The following is a 14,353-nucleotide window of genomic DNA, read 5'->3' on the forward strand; positions in this document are numbered from 1 at the left end:
TACTATTGACCCTTACTGCTTTTTAATTTGACTTTTAAATTCAGTACATTAGGGAAAAAATGTTTATGAGTCAGTGATGTGGTTTTTGGTTTTTTCATTCTGCATTAAACCACAATTTATACTTGGGATTACCCATAAATCACAACATTTCCAAAACCTTTTCCTTTTATGGGAAAATGGTTAAGTGATTTTTCTCTAAGGGACTTGTACTTGGTGGTGGTCCCTGGGCTGATGATCCCTAAAGGCACCAGTCAGCCTAACAGGCCCGCCTACAGCTCCACCTTTGAGCCTTCCTGGAGCCTACTGATGCCATAAGGATAAAGGTTTCCCTGTTCTGGTCTTCTTCCCAGTTTCCAGCCCCACTGAAATTTGTTACCGTGGTAGGGTCTCAATTCCGGAGCCCATCCCCCTGGCATGATGGTTCAGACTGTCCTGTCCCAAGCAGTTAATGTAGCCTTGAACTAGTGTAACTTTTCTCACTAGGCCTTTATAACTAATGTCTTTTGTTTTAGATCTGCTAAAAAAAATTCTTATAAAAGCTGCTATTTCTATGGTAGTATAGTTTATATTCTAAGATAAGAGTAATATTATAGTTAATTTTTTGGCTGCATTCCTCATAGTCCTTGGGATTATGGAATACACAGCCTCCTCTTCATCTGTTGTTCACTTACTCATTATTAATGTCAACACATGTTGTTGAATACTATATGCCCAGAATTGAACTAGATACTTAGATAAAAAAGATAGGTTATTGATTTTCATGAGTTCAGGCTAATAAGAAGTCAAAACACAAGCAGGTATTGCACTTATACATGGAAGTAGGATTCCTAGAGGTGTACAGGCATTAAAAGGACTGAGGGGAAGGGCTCCGAATGCAGCCTGGGTGGGGGGCTTCCTGGAGGAGGCGTCATCTTAAAATGATATCATGGATACCTCGCTTAGGGGCAGAGTACGTACTGGATTGTGCAGTTAGTGGTGCATCGGGTCTTAAGGCCACTCTGAATAGAGCACATCAGCAATGGCTAGGCTGGGTGTGCGGCTGCCCAGATGCCAGAGGGATGCTTGGTGTGTCCTCATTCTTCTCTGCTGGGGGTTTGTGATTGAGTGGAACAGCCTACCTGAGACCCTCTCTCTCCTCCCGTTTGACCTCCTTCACTCAGAGTGTCATGGGCGCCTGCATTTTCATTTCAGGCCGATGGATTTCTGAAGGACAACAACAATGCTGCCCAGCGCCTCCTGGATGGGATGAACTTCATGGCTCAGTCGGTGTCAGAGCTCAGCCTTGGGCCCACCAAGGCGGTCACGTCCTGGCTGACAGATCAGATCGCCCCTGCCTACTGGAGGCCCAACTCACAGATCCTGGTATGCTGCGGCCGGACCCCCTGCCTCCCTGGCATAGCCCACTCTGCCTGTGCTGCTTCGCCCCGTCCCAGCTTGCTCGGTGAGGGAGATGTGGAGTTTCTCTCCCAGTCAGGTTAGCCCTTAGAGTATTTGGAGAGGGTGGGCTACATTGAGGCACCAGTGTCCTCCTTGCCCTCTGGTTTTCCTTTGTGTTATTTTGCCAGTATTTTCTTCATGGTGGATTTTAGTTTCCTTACCTGCAAGGGCCAATTATTATTAAACAGGTGCCTGAGGTCATAGATACAGAATCTGGAGGAAAGGAACTTTGGAAGTCATCTAGGGTCATCCTTGGCTTTATATATAAATCTACAGCACCCACAGCAAGGGAACACCCAGCTGTGGCCCCAGCACTTTGTGACAGGGGACTCCATCCTCACCAACTTCCCAGAGGCTCTTCTGAGAAGCCATGGAAAAAAAAAAGAGTTCTCATTGCTTTTCTGGTTAGCATTAGCATAGTCCCTGTAAATCAGCCACATAGATTTGAGGTGCCTTTCTAGGCCCCTCTTGGGAGAAAATGATAATCACAGCTGAGCATCAGTGGTTGGAGGTCTGTTAGGGCTGTCAGGGTCCTGTCATTCCAAGATGGTTCTGTGGCCTTTCCCTTGGGTCTAGCTGGCACTCTTAGCTGAGCAGATACTAACTATACCTGCCTCTCTGTTTTGGGCCTGGAACAGAGCTGCAGCAAATGTGCTACGTCCTTTAAAGATAACGACACCAAGCATCACTGCCGGGCCTGCGGGGAGGGCTTCTGTGACGGCTGCTCATCTAAGACCCGGCCCGTGCCCGAGCGGGGCTGGGGCCCTGCACCCGTGCGGGTGTGTGACAACTGCTATGAAGCCAGGAATGTCCACTTAGGTAACACAGGGCCCATGAGCTGCAAGGGAGGAGGGGGAACCTTTCTCTTTGGCACTGGGACCAGACACCCGTTGCTCCAAGCCTGACCCTAATCGCATGACTACCCTGAGACCAATTGCTCCCTTGGTCTCATTCAGCCATCCTCTGAGCTCTTCCTTATCAGAGTGGTGGGGGTGCAGTTCCTTGGCGGAGCAGTTAAATCTGTTCTGTGCTTACCAGATATTAGCCTATACTGAGTCTTCTCCCTGGACAAGGTTCTCGGTCATGCTACAAGAACCCTTCTGGCTTACATTAAAGGAGGGTTATAAAAAGCACCAGAGAGCTGAGGTAAAGGACTAACAGATGTCACTGGTGCAGTTTCAGAGTCTGGGTTGACCTGACCCACAGTCTGGATGAGATCATTGCAAGTCAGCAGAGTGGCACCCTGGGAGAAGAATCTGGAAGTGCTGTGCCATTGCTCTGAGTTTTCTATTTGGGAAATGACTAAGAGGTGATGGCTTTTCCGTTATCATTGTCTGTAGATGTTACTGAGGTGCAGGCAGACGACGAAGCTGGGACGCTGATTGCTCGGAAGGTGGGCGAGGCCGTGCAGAACACTTTGGGAGCTGTGGTGACAGCCATTGACATACCACTAGGTGGGCCTGGCAGTGCTTCTCTTGGGTGTAGGGTATGTGGGATGAGAGGGTTTGGAGTACCCTGGGCTGTCATTTTGTCAAAGGCTTGCTGACCTAAAGTTGGGCAGCAAGTTGACTAAAAATGTATATTTGCTTGCTTCTACAGAATACCTTAGTGGTTTGGGGTTAATTCCTGGTGGCCATCCTCTTATACCATCTTTTGCTGCATAACCAACTATCTGAAAATGTAAAGGCTTAACCCACCACCATTTTGTCATGTCTGACAACTTTGAGTCAAGAAGGGTAATTAGTCTGCTCTAAGTGACACTGCCTGGAGTTACTACCTGATACTCTACTGTGGCAGCTGGACTCATCCCCAGGGGCCACGCCAACCTCAGCTACACGCTGGGTGCCTTGGTAGGGATACCTGGAAGGCTGGGCTCAGTAAACCCCTCTCTCTCTATGTATTTTCCAGGCCTTTCCATGTGGTTCCTGCAGTAGCAGTTGGACTCTTTATATGGTGGCTCAGGGCTCTAAGAGTGAATGTTCCAAAAGATAGGAAGTAAAAGCTGCCAGTCTCTTAAGGCCTGGGCTGGAAGCTGGCACTCATACTGTAGTCTCCTGTAGTCACAGAGCCTGCCTAGATGAAAGAGGAGGGGACAGAGTGTCACAGACTTTGTGGCTGTCTTTAATTTTTCATGCCAGCCAAGCTATTACTCATTTAGGATTTAAGATAGCCACTCCTCTCTAGATGTGAGAGGTACTTATAGCCAGGATGGGAAGAGGGAGAGGAAGGGAAACCCACCAGTGTGTGGAGGGCTTAGCAGGGCCGGCTGAGAGTGGGGTATTTCAGCCCATTGTAGGGAAGAGACCAAGGACTACTGGGTAGGCAGTGATGAGAATTAGAGCAGATTTAACCATTGTGGGTCACAAAACCAGCAGATGATGAGCTTTTGACTCAAGGATGCAGGAAGAGATGGATTTGCCCAGACTTGAAGCTCAAGTTGCATGTGCCTCGGGGGTAACTGGGAGAGGCAGGGGCTGCCCTTGCTTGGCAGAGAGAGCCTGCTGACTCTGCTCGCCTGCTGAGCTCTCCCTGGCTGTTGGGGCCCAGTCCAGTGTGTTAGATACGTTATTCTTGTAATCCCCATGGCTGCTCTTGAAGGTGGGTTTGTAAAGATAAGTAAACCAAGGCCCTGAAAAGTTAAGTAACCTCTCTTAATCCGATAACTAATTAACTTGCGCTCAGTTGGACTGGGGTTTGAATGAGGGTATGTCCTGACTCCAGAGTCTGACTTCTTTATGGTCAGACTCTTTATGGTCAGCCCCAGAGATGAAGTTTTATTTCCTAAGGCCATATAATTATAGATCAATTATTAAAGCTGTGTTTCTAATATTTATGCAAGAAGAAATGAAAATAATTAAGAGTCTAAAACAGCTTCTTAATGCAGCTGCCCTGCAATTTAGGATCACCTGGAGAGCTTAATAGTAGAAACACAAATATCAATGCCTAGGCCCCAGCCCCAGAGATTCCAACTTGGGTGGTATGAGGTGGAGGCTGGGCATCAACAAATTTTGGGTTGCAAACCAGTGAATGCCTTCTTGCCCCGTGGGACTTGGGTATTGAGTTCCATGTGCCCCACCCACTGTGCTTCCTTCCCTGCTGTAGGTCTGGTTAAGGATGCAGCCAGGCCGGCGTACTGGGTGCCCGACCACGAGATACTACACTGCCACAACTGCCGGAAGGAGTTCAGCATCAAGCTTTCCAAGCACCACTGCCGGGCCTGCGGACAGGGCTTCTGTGACGAGTGCTCCCATGACCGCCGGGCTGTCCCCTCTCGAGGCTGGGACCATCCTGTCAGAGTCTGCTTTAACTGCAATAAAAAGCCTGGTGACCTTTAACCCCAGCTCCCTCTCCGAGTCCTTCACAGTTCCTTAGGTTCTCAGGGTTAGAAATAGAAGTCTCGAGGTAGGCCCTCCTCCCAGTCACCTATTGTGGTGTATGTCCTCTCTACTCATCCTGGGCCACTTTCCCGTGGTGCGGGTGGGGCAGCTGGCAGCTGGCGTGAGCCTGGCTGCAGGCCTGAAGGTGTGAACCCCTCAGGGCAGGGGACTGAGCAGTTATTATAGCAAAGGGGAATAAACCTGAATCCATTACATTTATTTCAGTTAAAAATAATACATACATATATATGCACACACACATACGTATATATATATGAAAGGAATGTGCAGTCTATTCAGGCTGCTGCTGGCTGTGAAGACTTAACACAGTCTGTCCCTGGTACAGGGATATGGTGGCAGTGGCAGCAGGTCTTCCCCACAAAACCAAGCCAGGTCCAAAGCCACTGTGTTGCTAATTACCTTTTGCTGCTTCTCTCTTGAGCTTTCAGAGCATCTCCTTTCCTTGCCTTTTCCCATGCCTCCCAGCTGCCTGGGGGAGTGAGCTTCCCAGTCACTTCCTGCTCGGGACAGTTTGAAGGGAATCTGCTTGGGCTCTCTGAAGTTGGACGCCAACTCTGGGCCTACACCTGTTTCAGTCAGAGACCACTCAACTGAGCATGCAGGTCACCAGAGTGGATGGGACTGAGGGGTGGGGTCCTCGGCCCTGACAAGTCTGCACTATTACTCTAAGTCAAAGTGCAGGTGACAAGAAGTCCCTGGCTCCTACCTAGGGGGTGTGCGGAAGGAAATGGGCCTTCCCCAGCAGTGTTCCCTGCTTGTTGACGCTTCTGTGTACCCACTATGCTTGCCCAAAGGCCATGTCCCGCTCCTAAACAGAGCACCTGCTTCCTTCTCTCTCCAGCCCCCTCGAGCCCATTATCTGTTTCAGAGTGTTGCACTAGGATTCTTACTGCTTATTTTGAAGTGTCTTAATTCTTTGTTCCCTGACACATGGCCCCTCTAGCTATTGGAGGGGTGATCATGAGAAATCTTCCAGGGAAGCAGCACAGAATGGACTGTTAGCTTTTCTTTTTTAAGCATATATAAATATTTCAATAGATAAGAAAAAATTCTATCGCTCTGGTTCTTGGAAGAGAAGTCAAATGAAGTACTGTTTCTCATCAAGAGCTGGGAACGCCCGTATCTGTCGTGACTGGAGAGAGACTGTTGTGCTGAAATCTTGTCATCCTGGTGGATTTTATCTTTGATGGCCAAAAATGAAGAATTAGAAGTGACATAGTTCTTGACTGAACTGTTCGGTGGGCTGAGCTTCAGGGAGGTACGTGGCAGTCATTCCTGGCTGGTCAGTGTGACGTGAGCCCTGGAATGCATCGGTCCTCCTCAGAACTGCTCCCTCACTGTCTCCTGCGGCCCAGGGACTGAGGCCCCACCCTAGTACTGCATATGATCAAATTCGCCATTATAAAAGAATCTTCCTGCTGAGTGTGGACTGCGCTCTTTCCTTTAACTCCATCAGTACCCCTGCTCCCTCTTTCTGGTGATGGGAAAGCAGCAGTGATTTTTAGAGGAGCAGCCAAGTGAAAGGGATTATTTCTAGGGTGATAATACTGTTCCTTTAAGTGCCTCATTTTATTACTCTAACGTGAATTTGAAAAAGCATAGCCAAATACCATAAAACCTCTATCACATAGGTTTTAACCTCCTGATGCCTGGCTGTTTGCCCCAGGTGTTCGATGGCATGCCCCAGCTCTGTTGGCTACCTGGGACTAGCACCCGTGGACCACATCCTTCAGGGTGTGACGACTGATGGTCACAGAGCTCTTACTACTGGTGGGGGAGCTCCACATGAGCTCATCGCCCACGCGTTGTCCTGCTTCAGCTCCTCAGAAATTTCCACAGTGGAGGCAAGACCAGACTTGCAGATGGGGCGTTGGTCAGAGCGGGTGAGCCCCAGTATGGGCTGTGCTTGGGTAGCCTGGCTCCACAGCAGGTAGCCACACGGGGTGGTGTGTGGCACAGGGGGAATGATTGCTTCCCAACTTGTGTTCTCAGGGTTTCACTCTGGTAGCTGTGGGATCACAGTCCACAGGGAGTCCTTCCTCACAGATGAGATTAGGTGTTACCAGTGACCCGTGGCAACCCTGAGAAGTTGTTTTCTATCTTTTCATCCATCATTCCCCTCTTCCTTCCCTGCCCTGCCCTGTCTGTTCAGCTCCCGTGGCCATCCTCCGCTGTCTCCTCACTCTCCTGGCCACTGACACTCTGGTCTGTCCCTTACCACCTTCCTTGCCCCATCTGCTTTTCTCGACTTTCTCTTCCCTGCTCCTGTTCCTTTCATCCTTACCTTCTCTACCTTTTGGGTGAGTGGGGAGGGCCTTTGGGGGAGGGATGTGTGTGGTGGTGGCTCCCGCTAGACCTGGATGTTTGGCTCAGCTGTGTGAGGGCACCCGAGCATGTGCGTCCGCCAGACCACAGGGGAGTGATGGAGAAAATGCTGCTCAATTTCCCTCCTTACACTAATCAGACCAACACGGTAGAGGAATGGAACCTGTGTCAAAGTAACAGACGAGGAGTTCTATACCAATCCCAGCCCCAACTAAATATGGACTGACAGTGACAACCAGGTAAATACAGGGTAAAAACAAAGGCTTAAAAAAACTTATTGAGCTATCATATGTACACAATTCAGCTTGATTAATTTTCTCAAACTGAACACATAATCACCTGCCCCCCAGCTGAGGAAACAGAACATAAACTACCCCAGGATCTCCTGGTCTCTTTTGCCATGAGTTCCCATTGTCCCAACATCTAATAGCATAGGTCAGTCCTCCCGACTCCCTTCAGAGGGGTGCTACATAAAGGCTTAATAACTTTCTGCTTGAAAGACTTGCTTATAGGTGGAGGAGATGGTTGTCAATCATTGCTCTGAGAGCTATGACTAAAGATTGCAGCCTGTGGCTGAGAATTTAGCAGTCTCCTAGGCAATGGGGCCCAGTGGGATCCTTACACATCCCTTGGGTTTTACTCTGCTGGTTTGACTTATTTGGGAATTAGAAAAAAATTGATATTTAGGCACCTGATATATACCAGGCATTGTGCTAGGAGCTTTATATGGTTGACAATTAAGTCTCACAACTGCACTGGAAAGTAGATAGTATGTTCATGTTTTATAGCTGAAGACACTGGCTTGGAGAGGCTCAGAAGCCCAGGTTGCCTGGTAAACAAGACTCAAAGCTAGGGTTTGAGTCAGGCAGGCCTGATGATGCCAGTGATCAGTCTGCATTCTGCTGTGTACCACCTGCCATTCACATTGCTGTGTAGAGCTTCCCTTAAATTTACTTTCCCCTTCTTACATTGAGGGTTCTTTTGCGGTCGGATAAGGTATCTTTTCCTTAAGAGGAAACTTAAAAAAAAAAATCAAGATACCTGCTACTGTTATATCAGGAGGGTTTAGCTATATATTGATCATTTCCACTGTCCTCAGAGGCTCTCATGGTAAAGGACAGTAATGCTTCTTTCACTAAAAACATGAACTGGTTTAGAGACTGTGGATTGGTGTAGCCTGTAACATTGGAACTAAGCCTCCAGTTGTTGAAAAAATGGTAATTTTGCAACCATGATTGCATTTTCAATTTCATAACTTCCATCCATCAGGAAGAGACAATTGAACCTACAATGGTAGCCCATTAACTCTTAGCACTAATGGAGTTCATGTTACCGTATAAAATCTGTGTCCTACCTTCTGTTTAAATTACACCAGTGTAATTTTTTCTTCCTTTGTAACTAGAAAACTCTCAGCACTAACATCCATATGGGAGTTTAGGGGCTGGAGGATCTGTAATTCAGGGATATGCTCACATGAACAGAGCCATCTTTGAAAAGGCCATTTGTAGACCACAGCCTGTTCTTCTGTGTCTGGTGGACTTCAGTGGAATCCACCCATATATGATCCTAATACTGTGTTATTTCATCTGCTGCCATGATTTCAACTGCCTCTTTACACTGATGAAACTGAAATCCTTAACTCTAGCCTGAATTTCTCTAAGGCTCTGGCTCTATCCCTAGACAGTTACCATTACTGTCTGGAAGATAGTGCAACTCCAACAGCCTAAATGGGTTGCCATGTTACCTGTTCTTGCTGCTCTGAGCTATTGGCAGCATTTCTATTTATGTGCTTTTGCTGATTCTGGCCTCTGCAGAGAAAGTCCTTTTTCCTCTCCTAACAGCTTTTATTCAAGTGAAGCTTGAGTAGAAGAGGGTGGGTGGTAGGAGCAAGTAGGGACATTCTAGCAAAGATAGGACAACCAGCCCACAAGGCATCTGTAGGAGACAGGCAGCTGGTCCCGAGGAAAGAGGGAAAACTGTCAAGACGACGAGATCTTAGACTGACAGAGGAAAATTAAATTCCATTCCTTCAGACACAAGGGGCCTAAAATATTCTTGGAGCAAGAGACCCTGCTGGCCCAACCACTTAGCAGACGACCTCGGGCAAATCATTTTCTTTTCAGTTTTTTCAGTATATTGGAGTGACCATCAACTACTTCAGAGGGTTCTAAGAATTGGAAGGGAATAATGCAGGCAAAAATTGTTCATTTAACAGTGTCTACTGTTGGTGAGTGTTGAGGCTTCCTGGAGGTTTCTCTGAAGCTGAGACTTAACACTTATATTTTTATAGATGAAAAGGAGTAGAGGATGGCTTGAGCAGAGGCGGCCCAGATGGGGAGGAACTTGAAACATTTGTCCTGAGAGCACCAGGTGGGGGTGGAGATGGGACACATGTGATCAAATATCAAAAGGCCACATTTTATTTTGAGGCACAAAAAGCCAGTGAGTGCAAGAATCTTCTAGGAAGATCATTCTGTGGCTGTGGCCACCTAGTGGGTGGTCTGAAGTGGCAGACCACTCTGCCAGTAGGCCCACAGGTTTTCAGCAACATACACAGAGCAATGGAAGAAGAGTCTGAGTTTAGCCTGCAGCTGTTTTCGGAGATGGTTACGGGAAAGATTTAGACTGGGACAGATCTAGGGCTGACAGCAAGTGGGGGCTAATCTGGTCTCAAAGGACACCTCCTGGAGCATTAGAGGCTGTCAGTGCCCTCCAGAGTACACTGGGTCAGCTGAATTCTAGGGTGGCTGCACAGCAAGATGGAATGTGAGGCAGGCGTTTATCTGTGGGCATTTTTGGTAACCAGTGTGTGCTATTCTTTCCTCTCTGTTTAGAAGGCAATAAGCAAACACGGGGCCACTTCGCAAAGTATTTATCACGGCTCAGGGCTGCTGCCAACATTGCCTGCTCATTCTATACCTTCTACTGTCACCTGGGGTGCAGGGTCAAGTGCTGAGGCCTGTAAGTGAAAAAGGCTTTCTTTGAGACTGTGTGATGCACTGATGTTTGGGATACTGTGTTAATAAGCAAACAGACCAAAATGCTTAATCAACTTCTCAGCGAAGTTTAACCATTTTTCATACAAACTAGACCAAATGTAGGTACCGTGACTGCTAACCACAGACCAAGAACAAATTGCTAAGTTTAATTTAGTGTTTGAAGACTCCCCTCCTCCCCCCTTAAAAGCCTAAGATTTAAATGATTTTTTTGGTAAGTATTATTTGCGTAACAAGGAACTTGTGGTATGGCACACTTCAAATGAGAAGTTAAGAAGGTATGTGGGGATAGGGCCCACACCATGTCAGCACTCACCTGGTATTCTCTTAAGTAGTCAGACTGTCTCCACTGTTTGGGGAGACTAGAGAGTTGGACTGAATAGTCACCCATGGGTGCTCAGCTCCACTGAAATGGTCAGTACAGAACTGTGGGAAAGCTCTGCATTCAGTGTGCAATACCAGTGATTCTAAATTGCAGCTCCTATAAGGAATGAACTTGTGTATGGTGGTGACTCAGAACCCAAAGAGATGGAAGTATGGGTAGATGTTAGGTCACATGGCTCAGCAGGCATGCCTGTGTGCTCCTGGGCAGGAGCACGTCCTCAAAGTTAATCCTAATGACCTTGTAGTGACAGTGGCTACTTGGACCCTTCAATAATATAGATACTTTCTGGGACCTATGTGCAATCAGTATGCTGTGGTGGCAGAGACAGGGACAAAATCCAAATGATTAAACACAAGAATTTTGGTAATAAGCAAGCTCCCTACCCACCAGTGAATGCCAGAGAAATCCATTTACCTGGTGATTAAATATGAAATGTTAGTACTGCATATTTACACTTGCATGGAGCCACTTCCTGATTTCTCCGTAGTCCTTCCTGGGTGTGATACATGTTAAGTATTGTCAGTGGCTTGGAGGGGCATGAACAAGTAGAGAATGTGATCTCAAGTCTTCTGGTTCCAAGTCCCAGCTCTCCACTTAGGTTAAGGTCTGTGATCTGAGGCAAGTCAGTCAATGACTTTGTGCCAAGGCTTCTCTACCTGTAAAATCATGCTAATAACTTTTATATTATTACTACTATCCTTTGTGGTTGTTATAAAATCAGATAAGATGGGGGAAGTTCTTCATAAAATATGAAACTTAAATAGAATATTTGTTAGAAACTTAAATAGAGTATTTGTTATTCTGATACTCTCTTTTTGGATTTGGTTCTCTACACATTAAGTTGTGTTAGGGTTCTGGCAAGAAACATGTGATGTGCAAGGTGGTAACTGAAGAGAGTTTAACTGGTGAAGCATCCTGGGTTAGCAATGGTGAGGTGGCATTTCCCAACTGTAGGTCTGAAGGAACAAAGGGAGAGAAGTTACTGGAACCCAAAAGAAGCTGTGGCCTTGGGTGGGGGAAAGACACAGCCAAAACCCCCCAACACCCAGCAGGAAAGGAGCCAGAGAACCAACAGTCCCATGTTAATGCCCTGCCATCTGCTTTCTGCTGGTACTTCCTATTGGCTGAGCCCACTGACACCGTCTGGAGGTCAGCATATCGGGTCCTGCACGACAGGTAGAGGAGGGCCCAGAGCAGACCTGGAGGGGCAGACGCAGCTCTGAATAGACATTACTGCAGCTGGTTGCTTCAGTAGCCAAGCAGCATGACCTTCTAAATCACTGAAAAGCAACACACCATGCCATGCTTCCTTCTGGCTTATTGTTTAGTAGGAAGACAGGCTCTTTAACACTTTGTATGAACATCTCACAGATTGCTTCTCCTAGATTACAAAAACTCAAAGCCAGTTTTCTTTGCGATGGGGCCCTTGAATCTGACGTTTAAGTCACCATGATAGAAACAGGAGCTGCTGTACCTAACATTCAGGAGGTGTCTCAACAGAGGCATGCGAGGTCCTGTTTAAAACCTCTAGCATTTACAAAGGTACGTCTTCCAATGCCTATGAATGATAATAAAAGGAGAACCCTAGAGATCTGTTTCTGATAGTTTGAGAAGGCTGATTTAATGATTCCAAACTCCAGCCTTAAGTCTTTCTCTCTAGACTCAGAAAGAACTGCCCCTTTGCTCTTCTCCCGCTGGCTTCCTCAAGAATAAACACCTGTCTTTCTGGGACCCAGGCACTGGCTATCAACATGCTCATCCAGTCAAATCATTAGGCTTCTCAAAAGGGCTTTTGCTGAAAGCCACTTTACTTATTGCCAAACTTCAGCCCTTATACAAAGTTTTTTGTTTAAAAAAGAAAGGTTAGGGGGAAGGGATTATTCGAAGGAATTCAACAAGAAAAGGAAATAGGTACCTTTTATGAAAAGGACTTTTAAGCTGAGTCCACTACTTAACCAAAATAACTTTACTGAAGTGTCTCCACATAAAACATAGCACTATCTCCCCAGTACCTGGCTAAAAGAGACCCCATATACACCAAGCATCCATTTAAAATGCCCTCACTGGCAACAGCCATTGTGGTAGAAGTATGGCTACTCTTCACTCTCTTAAGTCAAATCCACATCCATCCAGGCTGCACCCTGCAGAATTAACTGTATGAGAAACAATAAAGGTCCTGCTGAACAGCCATGAGCAACCCTGGTGCTCCCCGGAAGCCTCCGAGCTGAGAAGAGAAGGCCACGCTGGGAATGTCGGCCTTGGAGGTGGGGTGCGGGGAGGGGATGGTTCTCAGCAGCTGGGCATCACGGAGGCTCCAGATTCTCGTGTAGCAGTCCTGGCCCACTAGGAGCAAGAGACAAGTGGCCAGTTAGAGAATGCAGAGAACTTGTTTATATGTAGACATGGCTTCTCATGATTCCATGTGAGTCAAAACACAAACTCATAAACAGAAGTTATTTCTGCTGATAATAAGTACTTTTTGCAAATCAAATTATGGGTCACCCTGGTCCTCTAGAACCGTAACTAGTTGCAGGTACACAAGTGACAGGACACACTGGCTGGCTGTGTGACACCGTGGATGGCTCATCGGGCATCCTGGATGGGTGGGCATTCTGCTTCTCTTGGTGTCAAGGGCTGTTAAAGAGGCAGCCCAGCCCACCTGGTCTAAAGGACATGCGACTGAATTATTTTTTTATGAAAGGGTAACCAGGAAGATCTCTTGACTTCATTACATCCTGGGGACAACCAGCTGACAACTCTCCCTGGAGCTTTCTAGTTTCAAGGTTTAGGTCATAAGACCAGATAGTCTTTGGGGCATACTGTTGTGAGGAATGTGACACCTATAGCCGCTGGCTGGGGTAGCCTGGACGCATGATGTATGCTCCTGGAGATCTTCAGAGGATAGACTGGGGTGGACCCTAGATATTGATGGATTTCACATTTGTGCTTTTGGCCACTGGAGGGACTCTTGACCACAGGTGCTACCTTGACTCTGGATGAATTCAGGTCGGGCAGTTCACAAATTACTGCAGCTAGCCCGCTGACATCTGTCTCTCCACAAGGCTTATCTTTCTATTATCCAGAACATAATAGAAACTCTTCTGAGATGAAAACTTGTGGAAAATGGACTTAAAATTTAGGGAGTTAATTGCTGGTATAATACATAAGGCAAACAAAGTTCTAACAAAGTGCTTCTTAGGCACAGAAAAGTTTCATGGGGAATAAGTACTTTCCATAGGAGTATTAGCAAATTTGGGGACTTGTGAAGTTGAGAACATATTCCTTAATGTCAAGGGCTCACTATTTCATTTGTCAAACCACTCGAGTTTCATTATTTCAGACTATTTTACAGCCCAGGAACAGCATAATCTGTGATCAACTTGTAACCCTTTACAAAGGGGCTGTGTGGACAGCTCTGCTCCTATTCTACGGACTGTGGACCCACAGGGATGGTGTTAAAGGGACCAGGAATCAGTTCCTTTACCATGAACTTAATTTATTTTCTTAGCATCCTCTGGTGGAAGTGTGAGCACAAAGAACAGGGAGCCCAAGCTTGTCAACAGGACAGCTGGATGATGGAATAAGGGTATCACTGAATGAGGACTTAGACCCCATATGCAGGTGTTCCAGGCTGCTGTTTCCTGCACCTAACTTGCCTGTTACTGAAAGATGTTTTCCCACTAATGTGGGGACAAAGGGCTGTCTGACTGGTGGATGCTTCAACTGTTGCTTATTAATGTCCAACTCTGCATCCCATCCAGCCTTCCTGACCCCAACAATCCTTTATTCAGTTTTGTTTTAGAGTGATTTCT

At 46.8% G+C, this 14,353-nt stretch overlaps 2 protein-coding genes across 14 annotated transcripts in view; one reads left to right on the plus strand and one right to left on the minus strand.

Annotated features, from left to right (window-relative positions):
- ZFYVE1 (zinc finger FYVE-type containing 1) overlaps positions 1-6,257 on the plus strand; it is a 45,949-nt gene extending 39,692 nt beyond the window's left edge. For 2 of the 5 annotated variants that reach the window (XM_017676563.3, XM_036996850.2), the window contains 4 exons: positions 1,192-1,362; positions 2,076-2,256; positions 2,778-2,923; positions 4,540-6,257. In XM_017676563.3, coding sequence (XP_017532052.3) covers positions 1,192-1,362; positions 2,076-2,256; positions 2,778-2,923; positions 4,540-4,809 — 768 coding nt within the window. In that variant the 3' untranslated portion in view covers positions 4,810-6,257. Of the gene's footprint in view, positions 1-1,191; positions 1,442-2,075; positions 2,257-2,777; positions 2,924-4,539 lie in introns of those variants that run through there. The other 3 variants (XM_017676564.3, XM_036996911.2, XR_012133763.1) reach the window with 2 other exon arrangements.
- A 6,074-nt stretch (positions 6,258-12,331) lies between these two features.
- Positions 12,332-14,353, minus strand: part of DCAF4 (DDB1 and CUL4 associated factor 4) — a 29,217-nt gene continuing 27,195 nt past the window's right edge. For 7 of the 9 annotated variants that reach the window (XM_017676566.3, XM_017676567.3, XM_073242174.1 and 4 more), the window contains one exon: positions 12,332-12,884. In XM_017676566.3, coding sequence (XP_017532055.3) covers positions 12,691-12,884 — 194 coding nt within the window. In that variant the 3' untranslated portion in view covers positions 12,332-12,690. The remainder of the gene's footprint in view (positions 12,885-14,353) is intronic. The other 2 variants (XM_036997497.2, XM_036997432.2) reach the window with 1 other exon arrangement.

This window comes from Manis javanica, chromosome 8, assembly GCF_040802235.1.
Source record: "Manis javanica isolate MJ-LG chromosome 8, MJ_LKY, whole genome shotgun sequence".
Taxonomy (NCBI): domain Eukaryota; kingdom Metazoa; phylum Chordata; class Mammalia; order Pholidota; family Manidae; genus Manis; species Manis javanica.